At 35.6% G+C, this 15,086-nt stretch overlaps 1 protein-coding gene across 4 annotated transcripts in view; it reads left to right on the forward strand.

Annotated features, from left to right (window-relative positions):
* ARID4B (AT-rich interaction domain 4B) overlaps nt 1–15,086 on the forward strand; it is a 207,869-nt gene that overhangs the window by 111,833 nt on the left and 80,950 nt on the right. For all 4 annotated transcript variants that reach the window (XR_005010261.1, XM_036757705.1, XM_036757707.1 and 1 more), the window contains exons 8-10: nt 6,441–6,579; nt 11,372–11,451; nt 14,116–14,192. Coding sequence is in view for 3 of the 4 variants with exons in the window: in XM_036757705.1 (XP_036613600.1) it covers nt 6,441–6,579; nt 11,372–11,451; nt 14,116–14,192 (296 nt within the window). In the remaining variant the exon portion in view is untranslated. The remainder of the gene's footprint in view (nt 1–6,440; nt 6,580–11,371; nt 11,452–14,115; nt 14,193–15,086) is intronic.

The following is a 15,086-nucleotide window of genomic DNA, read 5'->3' on the forward strand; positions in this document are numbered from 1 at the left end:
TTAATTTGGGTTAATCCTTTTTTAGTAGCTTTGTATATTGAGGTTATGCTTATTCGTTTTTCTCTTGGCATTATTCTTCATGAGTCAGCTGAGTGGCACAATGGATAGAGCGCTGGATTTGGAATTGGGAAGATCTGAGTTTAAATTCTTTCTGAAACATTTACTAATTGTGTAACCATAGGCAAATCATTTTAACCTCAGTGAGCCTCATCTATAAAGTGGGGATACTAGTAGCTCCTACCTTCCTGGATTGTTGTGAGGACCAAAAGAGATAACATAGGTAAAGTGCTTTGCAAATCTCAAAGTGTATTTATTAATGCTGTCATTGTGGACATGACATTTTAATATTGAATTCTATCCAGAGGAAAAAATTAACTAAAAAAAATTTGAAAGATTTTCTTCTTAAAAACCTGTCATGCTGTGAACATTAGGCAGTACTTTGTTTTAGTAGTATTGCCAGTATTTTAAGACATTTATTAAAAAATTAGATACTTTAATTACTATTTTTAGAATGGATGACTTAGGTGAGTAGATCTCATTTCCTTTACTGTTACTAAAGTGAAACTCTGATCTCATAGATGTAGGCATTCCCCTCTAGTTATATAGATCATAACTCATCTCCTCTGTACCTCTGTTCCCTGTCTTCTATAAGTGTGCCCTGAGGGGTGGAAAGGATTTGGGATCGGGGATGGGAGTGGTTCTACATAATGTGCTGGGGCCTTCCTTGAGTTCTCTTTATCATAGATACACATCTGGTAAATATTTGAGGTCGTATTTGAACTCAAGTCTTCCTGACTACAGGTCCAGCACTCTCTGGACTCTATTGGGTCACCTTGCTTCTGTCATAACAGATCCATTAAACTAACTACTCTGTTTAGTGAAATCATTCAATTTCAGTCTTCTCACAAAAGACATTCCTTTGAGGAACACCATCCATTAATTAATTTTGTTATATACTATTTTAGGTATTTGGCACTATCAGTTGTGAAATCTCTTAATTTTCTTTGATATTGAATGTGAATTCTTCAGGATTAAGATTTGATTATAGTCCAAGTTGGCAATACAAAAGACCTCACTTACATTCCACTTTTGATATTTTTAAAAAAATAATGATGAATGACTAATACAGACACATATTTTGCATGATTACACATATATAACCTATATCAAAGTGCTTATTGTCTCAGGGACAGGGGAGGTAAGGAAAGGGTGGAGAAAATTTGGAATTCAAGATTTTTTTTAAATGAATGTTAAAATTGTCCATGTGTAATTGGGAAAAAAATAAAATATTTTTAAAAGAGAAGTAATGACAAAGAACAAGTACTTGTTTTTCAAAGTTAAAAGTAAATAAAATCAAACAATTCTTCATCCTAGTCTTTTACTGAACAGGGCAGCACTTTTAAGTTGCCCCCTTTTTAGTTTGATACATTTCTTTAGAATATAATATAATACAGAAATATATATTAAACACCTGCATGCAAGGCCATTTCCTAGGGTCTGAGAATACAGAATTGAAAAATAACATGTGCCTGCATTTTCAAAGAATTTACACTCATCAGTAAGAGGCTGTTGTATGTTGTAGTTCAGACAAGAGAACACAAACTTGGAGTAATAACAGTGAGATTGGAAGGGTGAAGGGTGAAGATGTGAGAGGGGTATTATAGAAGTAAACAGGATTTGAACACAGATTGAGGGAAAGGTGACTGGGAGAATTATGGAGCTATCAGTTGAAACAAAGAAATTAGCAAAGAGCTGGTCATGTACAGCACTCCATTTTTTTTTCTTCTTGCCTTTGCACAACCAGGCTGTTCCTTTTGCCTGCAGTGCCCTCCCTTTTCACAGACTTTAGTGTGTTTCAGAGCTGGCAGTTACATAACACCTTAAGGTTTAGTGAGCACTTTACATAAATTATCTCATTTGGTTCTTTAACATGGAGGCTTTCTTAATGCCTCCACTTCAGGACTTCCAAATCATCTCCTTGCTCTTGTATATATATCTGTATATATGCATGTTATCTTCACGTACATAGAAATTCCTTGAAGATGGAGACTTTTTCACTCTTGTCTTTGGATCCACACTCCGTAAGACAATGCTGGACACATTAGGCATTTAATAAATACATATTGATTGGTTGACTGTTGATGAAATAATTGAGGAGAGTGTGTTGAGAGAGAAGGGAAGTGGACAGATCTTTTGAGGTCTGAAAGAAGAATCCATGGAGCAAACAGAGGCGAACTTGTACTCTGTTATAGTTGCTATCCTGGTACAAGATTTCATCCCCTCACACTTGGACTACTACAGTGGTCTGCATTCCAGTCCATCCTCCACTCAGCTGCCAGAGAGCTATAGAGGTAGCATGAGCTGGGCAGATTTGGAATCTACCACTATTGACCACCATATCCTTTCAGACCCTAATGGAGATAATCCAGGACCCTGAACTCAAGCTCATCTAGGGAGGCAGCTCCTGCTGAAATGCAGCCTTGCACCTACTCCTGTAGGTGCTACAGCCATAACTACTGAAGACCCAGAAAACAAAGCTCTTGTCCCCAAAGTCTTTGGAATTGTCATATAGTTCAGCATTAGAAATAGATATGAACTTATCAATGGAAATAACATTTTTTGAGGGGGGAAGGCAGGGCAATTGGGGTTAAGTGACTTGCCCAGGGTCACACAGCTAGTACGTGTGTCAAGTGTCTGAAGCTGGATTTTAATTCAGGTACTCCCCACTCCAGGGCCAGTGCTCTACTCACTGCGCCACTTAGCTGCCCCAGAAATGACATTTTTGAAAAAGGTATTACATTTAAGAAAAGATACAACTTGCCTGCTTTTGTCTTGTACGCTAAGACCTGTGGGACTTTTCCATCTGACTTTTAGCTGAAACCTTCCATATATGTTGTCTTCTCCCATTAGACTATGAGCTTCTTGAGACCAGAGGCTGACTTAATTTTCATTTTGTATCCCTTATGCTTAACAGAGTGCTTTGCACCTAGTAAGTGCTATTTAAATGCATCATTCATTCACTCACTCATTCACAGAACCTGAGTTGGAAGGAATCTTAGGGAATCTTAGGGATTGTGTAGGCCACTCTATACCTGAACAAGAATCCATCCCCTCAACAACATATTTGACAAGTGGTCATCCATCCTTTGCCTCAAGATTTCTAGTGAGGGGCAATTCACAGCCTCCCCAAAAAGCAAGTCTAAATTTTCCTCTTTGAAGTGCCAGTCCTAGTTCTACTTAGAGGCAAGCAGATCAAGTCTAATCCTTCTTCCACATGACAACACATCATGTACCTGAAGAGTGTTGTCATGTGTACTCTCTTCTCACCTTCCAGAGTCTTTTCTGTAGGCTAAACATTTCCAGTTTCTTCAACCGATCTGATATGGTGTGGTCCCATGGCCCTGCAACCATACTGAGGGTTATCCTTTGGACATTCTCCAGAGGCTTTAGATCCTGAATATGTGGCATCCAGAATTGAACATACTACTACAGTTGTTAACTGAACTTGAAGAAGATACAATAGGATATCCTCCACAGTCAGTAAACTCTCCTTTATTAAGACCCTACTTCATGCCAGGCACAAGGCATCAAGGATATATATACATAGAAAGAATGAAACAATCCCTACCCTCAAGGTACTTAGATTCTGACAGTATAGAGATAGTATAGTATACAAAGTAGTTTGAAAGTGAGAGCACTAGCAGTTGGGTTCAGGAAGGGCTTCATGTAAGAGGTAGTACTTAAGCTGAGGAAATCCATATGAAGAGGCAGTAGATGTGAAAAAGAAATCCATTCTAGGCATCGGGGGGCGGGGGAGTGGATCATTTCAAAGGCCCTACAGATTGGGTATGATAAGGTACTGAGAAAAGGGCAGTTTGGCTGGGTAGCAAAGTACTGAAGGGGGAGAAATATACTATGGAGGCTCAAAAGATAGACTGGGGCCTTGGGATGAAGGACTTTAAAAGCTAAACAGTGGAGTTTATGGTTTTTCCTAGAGGAAATAGGGAACTGTTAGTATTTATTGAGGAGAATGGTGTTGTCAGATCTGTATTTAAGGAACATAACTTTGGCGGAAGTTTAGAGGTTAGACCAGAATAAGGATAGACTTGAGACAATGGAGACCAGTTATGGGTAGCTTGCAATAATCTAGGCAGGAATTGTTTAGGGCTTGAATTAAGGTGATATCTGGTTAAATAGAGAGAATTGGTTAGATATGAGAGTTTACAGTCCATTAAAGCATGCACCACCCCTCCCCGCCGAGCCCCCCCATTTCAGATTAAAAGTACTTTAGCCATACTTCTACCATCATGTACTTAGGAAGTTGATTTTTTGAACCCAAGTATAAGACTATATTTATCCCCATTAAATTTCTTTTTTTTAGTAAACATTGATTCTCTCCTGCTAAAAATAAGTGAGTCCATGGTAACTGCCTGTAAGAATAAACCAGTACTCATAACTGTTGAGGTCATCCAACTTTACTCTTATCTAGGAACTGTAGTGACCACCTTGAATATACCTGATTTTGTACTTGGAGTTAGGTGGATCCTTTCCCTCCCTCCCTCCCTTCTTCCTTCCTTCCTTCCTTCCTTCCTCCCTCCCTTCCTCTTTCCCTTCCTTTCTCCTTTTCTCCCTTCCTTCCTGCCTTCTTCCCTCCTTCCTTTCTGCCCCCTCCCTCCTTTCCTTCCTTCCTTCCTTTCTTACCTCCTTCCTTCCTTCCTTCCTTCCCTCCCTCCCTTTCTTCCTTCCTTCCTTCCTTCCTTCCTTCCCTCTCCCTCCTTCTGTTTGTTTCTGTCTCTCTGTATCCTCTTCCTCTTTCTTTGTTCCTTTTCTCTCCCACTCCCCTTTCAATTTCACTTGAAACTCACCGTATTCCTTCCCCTGGCCTCAAAGCAAGGAAGATCTTGATTCAAGTCCTAAACCTCTGACACGTTAGGCTTTGTGGCTCTGGGCAAATCACCTAACCTCTTAGTTACTGAGGCAGCTCTCTAAGACTGTAAGTTTCTGAGAACATGCTGACTTTTCTTGGTAGAGGAAGCACCTTAACTGAGAAGTCCCTATACTAATGAAAGCATATGTCCAGTTCCTATTCTAAATTTAATTTTATTATATTCAGTCCAGTTTCTATACATTCTAGACTTTTTTGGATTTGATCATGCACTTTGTTGTCTGTTTCACCTTTATTGCAAATTTGATAAAAATTCCATTCATGTTTTTATCAAAGTCATTGATAAAAGTGTTAAACAATCCAGAGCCAAGCACAGATCCCTGGCACCCACTAGTAGATACTGTTTCAATTGATCTCAAACTATTAAAGACTACTCAGTCAGCCAGTTCTGAATTCACCTAACTATAATAAAACTTACACATTTCTCCCATCTTGTCTTCAAGAATAGTTTGGGAGACTGTCATTGCTTAAATCTAAGAGGCTTTAAAGTGTATCTGTAAGATTCCCTTCATCCACCAATCCAGTAACTCTGTTTAAAAAAAGAGAAATGAGGCTAGTCTGACATGCTATCTTTTTCATTATTTTTAAATGTCTTATTAATAGTCTTTTAAAAAATTTCACTGTCATTTCTACATGATTCTCCCCCTCCCAAAAGGGATTTATTTTAAAGCAGATTAGTACAATGGCACAATGGATAAAGAAGTGACTTCTACATCAAGAAGGCCTGGCTTTACATCCTGTCTTTGCCACCTACTGTTGTGTGATTATGAGCATCAGGACCTCACATGACTCTCTAAGACTATATATAAGATGCTGATCTGCTTTGGGTAGAGAGTGTACTTCATGGGAAGCTCCTCACACAGATATAAATCAGAGATATGGCAAAAAAAATGTCAAAAAGAATCAACACATTAGCCATGGCAGAAAATGCATTCCTTGTTCTGCACTCTTAATCCAACACTCTGCCAAGAAGTAAGCAGCACAGTCAAGTCCACTATTCTGTGGTTTGTCCATTTGCTGTCTTCCCGTTTTTGAAGAAATCTGAGTAGTTTTTTCATCTATAGCCAGAGTAGTTTTATGGAACCATGGGTTAAGAGAAGAGCATCGAACCTAAGGACATATGGCAGAAAAGAACCCTATTAAAAGGTAGTCTACAAAATACGAGACTTGTGCTTTCTAACGTATAGTGGCCAAAAGATTCTAAAAAATTAGTTGGTCCTTAAGCTTCTTGAAGTTATACTTTTAAAAAAAAGTTTTTTATTTAAAATCTTGACAGGGTTTTTATGATGTTAACCTTATTATTATTTTCTTTTTTTTCCTTTTTTTTTTTCTTTTTTGCTTTAGGGATTTTAGGGAGCTCTGTCAGTTTTGTGGAAAGGGCATACAAATTTTTTTAAATACCAAAGTTTATTAACCTAACATGATCATTGTTTATAAATGTCTTGTGGGGAAATCAAATGTGAAGGTCTCAAATGAAATGATCTTTCTCCTATAGTCCAGAGGAAGAATCTTCATCATCCTCCAGTGATGAAGATGAAGATGATAGGAAACAAATTGATGAGCTACTAGGAAAAGTTGTATGTGTAGACTATATAAGCTTGGATAAAAAGAAAACTCTGTGGTTTCCAGCACTGGTGAGTATACTTATGTAAAAGGGTTTGATTTTCAGTTTTCTAAATACAGAGGGGAAATAGCACCACTTTGAAGGATGTAGGGAACAGTATTCTTTATGCCAGTTGGTTCACATAGGTTTTATTTTGGTTTGGTTTGTTTTAGTGGAGCAATAATCAAGAATAAAATACAAATTAGACTTAAATGTATTTATCGAAATTTCATTGTAATTTACATGTGAACTTGAATCCTTTTTTCCCCTTAATTTCCTTAAAATATATTAACTCTTTATTACAAATAATGACTTTTTTCTCTTTCTTTTCTTTGTCTGGTCAGCCATTCAGTTTACTTCAGTTCAATCAGCATTTATTAAACACCTACTATGTATAAAACACTGTATTAAGTACTGGGGCTACAAAGAAAAAAAGTGACTGTCCCTATTCTTAAGCCTACTTTGTATGCATGGTAAAATAGTTTATATCTAACTCATGATTTACTTATGGTTGTGTTGCTAAATAGCAACAGGCTTTCTGAACAGTGGCTAAGACTGCATTGTGTTATTTTCTTTCCTCCCACTGACTCTGAAATGCAAAAAATTAGAGACAGTGGAGCTGGACTTTTGTCTTGAGAGCGTAAGATTTAAAACCTCTTCTTGTAAATCAAGAGTTTTACTTCTACATTTATCAACATTTATATCTCTTTTACAAAATATTTTCTACATTTGTGACTTTGAAGGCCAGAATATTCTTCCATTAGTGTAAATACATTTGGAATTTTCATTTTAAGGAGAATAAGAATATTTTCTGAAATTGATCTCCATTTATATTTATTGGCTTTTACTTTCAGAAGCCTCTGGTATTAGCTATTAGAATGGTGCTATAAATATTATTTCTGTACAGTATTTACTAAGGAAAATAGAGATGTCGGAAGGTCCTGGTAGATAATTATGAACCTCCTTTTGACAAACAAAATAATTTAGAAGGTGACTTATTTACTCATCTCTTGGCTTCTTTAAGCAAGTATGCTTCCCCTTCTGGGAATTTTTTCATTGAGTTTATTTTAAATTGTTGTTATCTTTACCTCTCCCAAACAAGTGGAAGGAATAAATAACCTCAAAATTTCAGTTGAAATGTTAGAATTTTCTCACTATTTCTTTCTCAATCTTTCTCACTCTTCTGTATTGATAAGTGGAAATTTCCTTCGTGTTAGGGAGAAAAAAAGTATTTATGTTGTTACATATAAACTTTCCCATATTGGAAACACAGTAACTATCTCGATAGTCACCTGTTGTACAAATTTTTATTAAGAATGCCTGAATAGATGTTTTCATGAAGAAAAATTGGAACCTGCTATAGAAAATGACTCACCAACATGCTGAACACAATGTATTCCGCCACCCCTGATATTCTTAAAAAGTTTAGTAATGAACAAATTAGCAACTTTTATTCATTACATGCTTGCTTGTGTTACCTAATATTTCTTATTATCAATATGCTAAGCTTTAAATTGGTTTAAAAAGATCACAGGACCATAAATGTGAAGCTGGAAGGGACCTTAGAGGTCCCAACCATTTCATTTAGCATATTAGGAAATTGACCTGCCTAAGGTCACAGAGGTAATAAGTATCAGAAATGGGATTTGAGCCCAGGTCCTCTGATTGTACAGCCAATGTCCTTCTACTGTACCAATGTTTTCTTTATATTTTTTGAAAAAGAAAATTAGCAAAGGTAAATTTTTCTACCTGAAACTTTATTGAAGTTCAGAAAATCTTACGAGATTCCACTGACTCAAAGATCCCTAGAAAAGTTTGTTCAGTACCAGTCCCCTTGATCTTCAGCTGTAGTATTCTTTTTACCATACTTGATGGAACATTGAATGCTAGTGTAATCTGCCCTCATTTTCTCCCTTTGTTCTATTAGTAATTATATTTTTATGTCTTAGTCTTACCAGGGATCTCTCATTTGATCCCCACAATAACCCTGCAACGTCGGTGCTATTATTATCCCCATTTTACAGATGAGGAAACAGAGGCAAACAAAAGTCAAATATCTTGCCCCCATGGTCACACAAGTGTCTGAGGTCAGATTTGAACTCAGGTCTTCATGACCAAGGGCCTAGCATTCTTTCCACTGCACCACCTAGCTACTGTAACTACCTGTATTTGTATATAATGTTTCTTGCAAAGTCCAGTAGATTTTCTTGAAGTTATAGGAATAAAAGTACATTTGAGTTTTGCCCATAACATTGTCCATAGAGGCAGAGTGAAAGAGTAGGCGGAATGCTTGGATTTGGAATCAGAACGGGGTTTTAATTTGAATTCTCACAGTTATGGTTTAGTTATTTTTCAGTAGTGTCCTCCTCCTCGTGAACCCATTTGGGGTTTTCTTGGCAAAGTTACTGGTGTGGTTTGCCATTTCCTTCTTCAGTACGTTTTACAGATGAGGAAACTGAGGCCAGCGGGGTTAAGTGACTTGCCCCAGGGTCACATAGCTATTAAGTAACTGTCTGAGGCAAGATTTGAACTCGGGAAATGGAGGCTTCCTGACTCCAGGTCCTTCTCTCCAACCAGTGCACCACCTGGTGGTCCTTTTGACACTTAGTATCATATATGTTAATCCTGGGTGAATTACTTAGGCTTCCTGAGCTTCAGTTTCTCATCTGTAAAAAGGGGTTAGTAGTAGTACCTGTGTTACAGTTGTGAGAATCAAATGAGATAATGTATGTAAAGTACTTTGCAAAACTTAAAGCTCTGTGGAAGTGTCAGCCGTTAATAATTACCCTGGGTTTCTTATTTTATCATTAATTCATACCATCTTGTAGGTGATATTGCCTTAAAACAAAGTCCTTTAGATATCAAGTAATTAAACTTTAAATGGAACCCAGACTGGTTTTTACCAAATACCTTTTAATGATAAATACTATCAAGTTCAAGTGGCATACGCCAACCTTAGATGTGTAAAAATATTCATTTTAAAATACTTCTTTGAAGTATGATAAAAGGATTTGTATTTGCTGGCCAACTTCTCTTCTTAGAGAACACAATACTAATTTCACTGGGCCCTGAAAAGTATTACAAAGCCTCTTCAGTAAAATCCACAGTAGTTTGAAAGAGATTGCTCTACATGTTAAAGACCAAATGGATAGAAAACTCAGCCCAGTACTTTCGCTACTTGCTTCCACAGAGGTCCTTATTTTAATATCACAATCACAGGAAAATTAAAATTACTTGTATTTTTTAAAAGGGTAGATACCTTGAGTACAGATTTATGGGGAATATGTGTGTGTTTCTCAGTATGTGTGTACACACACACATACTCACACTTTAATGAAAAAAGGTCTTCAGAGTATTACACTGAAGGTCTGGAGTATATTACTCTGAGCTTGTATAAACGGTTTACGGACGAGAATCACACAGAATATGACGAAGTTATAATGGAGAAGTTATAATTTGCATTGGTGAAGCCCTTAACATATTACTTCCACCTCTTAATTTCCCTGGCTTCCTTTAAGTTTCAGTTCAAATCCCAGCTTCTGAAGGAGGCCTTTCCCACTCACCCTGAGCTGCTTGTGTCATCCTCTCTGAAATTACCTTCCATCTGCTTTTTATGTATTTATCTTTTATATGCCTACTTACTTACATGTCATCTTCCTCATTAGAATGTTAATTCCTCAGAGAAGAGATTGTTTTTACATTTCTTGGTATCCACAGCAGTTAGCACTTTATAAATTGTCTGACAGTTGACTGACTGATAGGCTGGGGCAGTATACACTCTGAGATCATAAATCCATTTAAGAGGTTCTAGTGTATATTGAATTTTTACACATTTGTATCCTTATATGTGTTTCTATATACAACAATACATATACATGTATATATACACTCAAAAATATACGTGTAAGGGGCAGCTAGGTGGCGCAGTGAGTTAGAACACCAGCCCTGGAGTCAGAAGGACCTGAGTTCAAATGTGGCCTCAGACACTTGACACACTTACTAGCTGTGTGACCTTGGGAAAGTCACTTACCCCCAATTGCCTTGCCTTCCCCCTTCAAAAATAAAAATAAAATATATATGTGTGTATGTATGCACACACATGTATAAAACATACAGATGTTATATATATATATACATACACATATACATACACACACACACACATATATATATATGTATATATGCACAGCCACATATACACATATGACTACTAGAAACTTTTTTGTTTTGCTCAGGAGTCGGACTTATTAAAGTATATGAAAAATCTGATATTCTGGAATTATCTAGAATTTAGATAATCCTCTGGTGAGGCCTTTTGACTGGGTGCAAGTTTTATAGAACAAAACCTTTTATCAAGGGGATTTGTTCTGTGAAGTTTGGATTCAGTCAAAGGGCTGCACTTGAGGACCTATGGGGCCACATGTGGCCTTGAGACGGCTGGTTCCCCACCCCTGATAGATGATCCATTCTCTGATTTCTCATCTTAAATGTGTCTTTTCCTTTTCTAGCCTTATTTTGAATTCCTCTTGTGTATTTGTACCCTTGTTACAGTTCCAACTCAGTTCTCCATTCTTGTATAGACCTTGAGGTCTTGTTTCAATTTTCATTCTAGAGCTCCCCTCTTGAAAGCAAAAACATAACCTTGAACCAAAATCCAAATAAAGCAGAGCTCTAGAGGAGAGATAGGACCAGATAAATAAATATAGCAAGTTCCTCCATTTAAAATCAGTGATCATTTCTTTGACAAATTGGCATATTTATATGTAAATTTAAAAAAATCTAATGTATTTTAATTCTGATATTTTATGTGTTATGTTTTAAAGGTGGTTTGCCCAGATTGCAGTGATGATATTGCAGTAAAGAAGGACAATATTCTAGTCCGCTCTTTCAAAGATGGTAAATTGTAAGTAAATTTGTATTACATTCAAAAAACTCTATATACAATTTCTTATAGCATTTAATTAACATGCTGAATTGTTTCTAACAATATTACTGTTTTGGGTGACATTTCATTTCAAGTTTAGCAAAAATAATTTTTTCAACTCTTTATCCACTTAACCCAAAAGAAGAAAAGGAGAGTTGCTCGAATTTTACAACCATTAATTAATGATCTAATCTAGCCACAAAGTATCTCTTCTAGCTTGATTTTAGTTTTCCTTTTTAAAATCGCTTTCTATTAGCTATCTTCACTTATTACGATCAACATAAGTATGTTGAAGAATGGCTGAAATTTTTAATATGGTTTTTATAAACAGGATTTTTTTCTGTCTTGTATAAAATATCTAAATATGACTTTATAATCTCAAGTTCTTTTCAGTGGTTATAGTGACATCTGTTGGCTGAAATTATAGTGTTTGGAGTATACTGCTAATTTGAGACCTCTGCAATCAGGCTTAATATGTTTTATGTAGGATATATATTAGTTTGTGAATGATTTTTCGTGTAGAATTTTTTCATAGTTGAACTTTGAATCATTATGTATTTGCTTGTTTTAATTAAATAGTTACATAAAAGAACAGTGTGCACAATAACTTTAATAACATAATGAAGACACTAGAAGATGACCAAACATAAGTTTTACAGATTGGTTTCAAAGTATTAAATTTAAAGAATGTCTCCTTCTGTTATTTTTTTTAAAGTAAGTCTCAAAGGTAGATAGTGACATGTATTGTCACTTGAACTTACTTTATTAGACATTTTCTTTAAATTTTTCTGGAGACTACTTTCGTAGGGATTTTCTTGGGAAGTAACTGGTATACTAACTATAGCTATTAAAAATATCAATAACAACAGTATTAAATGTTTAGAGAGTCAAGCTGTTTGACCTTTTTTTAAGGTTAAATCTTATAGAAGGTATCTGTACTGTTGAGGGTAGTAGTCTTTTCTGATGTTCAGCCTTACAAGTTCAGAAGTTTGATTTTTAAATAAAATTGCTTCATCCAGTAATAATTAAGCTCCTGGAGACAGATTCACACTAAATAAACTGATGACTTATATACGTGGCAGTGCTGGAGATAGAAAAATAATTGTGGTTTCTATCCTCAAAAAAAACTTAACTAATAGAGAGAGATTAAAACATATACACTAATAAATGTACCAATTAGAATAAATGAATGAGGAATATAACATGCTTTGTAATCAAGAGATTATTCCCTTCAGGGCACAAAATTATAGAATTGAAGATTGAATGGAAAGCATAAAAAATTTAAAGTGGATGCTGCTGAAAAGATGGATATTCACATAAAGCTAATTAAGCCTTCTTGTTAAGATATTAAACCATAATTTTTAAAAGTGACTCTTGAATAAGATAATATTGATGTCCAGAGCAGCTTTCTCCCAAGTTGGATCCAGTCACCATCCCCCAGTGGCATAGCCCCAAGAAGTATGTGTTCCACCAATTAAGGGGTAGGAAGAAGGGTCAAATTCCACCCATGCAATAGTCATGGGTCTTGTTTCATATGTAGCCACACTTGTTCTTCACTCACTATCTCCTAACACCTCATTAGATTATGAGTTCCTCCAGGGCTGGGGCTGTCTTGCTTTTCTTTGTATCTTAGCACTTAGCACAGTACTTCACACTTAGTTTGTCCTTAATAAATGCTTATTGACTGACTTACCTGACTGATTGACTGACACTCCCACCCTCCCATTGCTGTCTTTTCACCAGCCAGTTTATAACCTAATCTAACTACTTTGCCTGGGTGTCTACAAGATGCAGTTGAGCAGATGCATTGGGAAATTCCTTCTACTCCCCAACTTACTTATCCTCTGTCATCCATATCTCCTGGTGCTGGACATGTTTAAAGAATGTTTATTGAAACAGACGTACTTTCAAAAAAATTTGAAGGTCACTGCAAAAATGAACAGTACTAATCATTAAAATTTAGATGCAGTAATAGAAATTCAATGGAAAAAAATCATATTTTTTCTTTTTAAAAATATATTCAGGGGCAGCTAAGTGATGCAGTGAGTAGAGCACTGGCTCTAGAGTCAGGAGGACCTGAGTTCAAATGCGGCCTCAGACACTTGACACACTACATGTGTGACCTTCGGCAAGTCGCTTAACTCCAATTGCCCTGCCTTTCCCCCTCAAAAAAACAACAACAAAAAAAAAATATATATTCAGTGCATAACAGAATCCCTCTATAAGCATTTATTATCAGCATATTTAAATGTCTAAAACTATAACTCACTTTTCATATTGAGATTTATGCTTCCTTGATGGAATCTGAGGTCACTAATTTTATCAGCAGCATACATCTACAAAACATCTCTCAGGTTGGGTTACCCTGACTTTTTCAGGTGGCCTAGGTCATCCATTTTGTGTTTACTCTTGTTAGCTTTAACTTCAGAGTGATATTTTCTGACATTCTCCCACAAATTGTTAGGATGCGCTCACTTTAAGGCTAAAAACCCCTTATACACTTTTATTGTAAATGTCAAAAATATCTACCTTTGTTTTTCTTGTCTCTATAGTCTTTCAGTTTTCTAGTCTCTAACTAACCAGTATATTTTTCTCTATTTAAAAAATATATACATATATATATATATATATATATATATATAGTACTTCAGTCCCCAGAAAAGATGTCCATGAAATTTCTAGTGAAACCTCACCAAAACCTGATGCTGTATTAAAACAAGGTAAGTAAGAATAATCTTACACTATATTATTTTGTAATTTTAAAAATGAGAATACTTTAAAAGACTAAATATTTTTGTCTTTTAAAAATGACTTTATCTTTGAAAATTATATACATATCTGCGTAGATAGATAAATGTTTGACTCTATTGTTCAGTTTTAGAAATAGCATGAGATTTGATTTTATGTGCATAGTTTTTGTTTTATTTTGTTTTTAAAGCAAAGCTTTCCAAAATGCTTTCTACTTTTTTTGACTTCAAAATTAGGAAAGATAGTCTATTAAATAGTGGGAGGTAGAAAGAAAGAATTTCATAGCATCTTCTGTACTACTACAACCTCATTTTTCCCAGCCTTTAAAAGTATTCTTGAGTCAGTGAAAAGGAGATGAATGTGGTAGTGATTTGTTATTTAGAGCTAATGATTTGATCTGCCTTTCCGAAATACTACAATAGGTAACTTTCAATGAAAGTTATACAGTTTGTAGCGAACAGTTCTTTATTTGTTCTGAATATTTTAGTAAACATTTTCTTTTTATTCATGTTTATCAAATTTGTTTATAAATAAATTTTGATAGTATCTTTTGATTTTTTTAACATCACAAAAATAAATCCTCTCTGTCTTCCCTCCCACCCCCGTGGAGCCACCCGATATAACAGATATTTTTAAAGTCAAAAGAGAGGGAAAAATTATCAAAACTAATCAATAGATTAGAAAAGTCTGCAAATACGTATGTACAGTATACTACATTCATGAATTTCTCATCATCTCATCTTCCCTTCCTTTCCCTTCCCTGCAAAGGTGTAGAAGTATCTTCTCATATCTTTTCAGAGCCATGCTTATTCTTTGTAATTTTGCAATACTCGTTTCAGATTTGTGTGTGTGTGTGTGTGTGTGTG

Source organism: Trichosurus vulpecula, chromosome 4, assembly GCF_011100635.1.
Source record: "Trichosurus vulpecula isolate mTriVul1 chromosome 4, mTriVul1.pri, whole genome shotgun sequence".
Lineage (NCBI taxonomy): Eukaryota > Metazoa > Chordata > Mammalia > Diprotodontia > Phalangeridae > Trichosurus > Trichosurus vulpecula.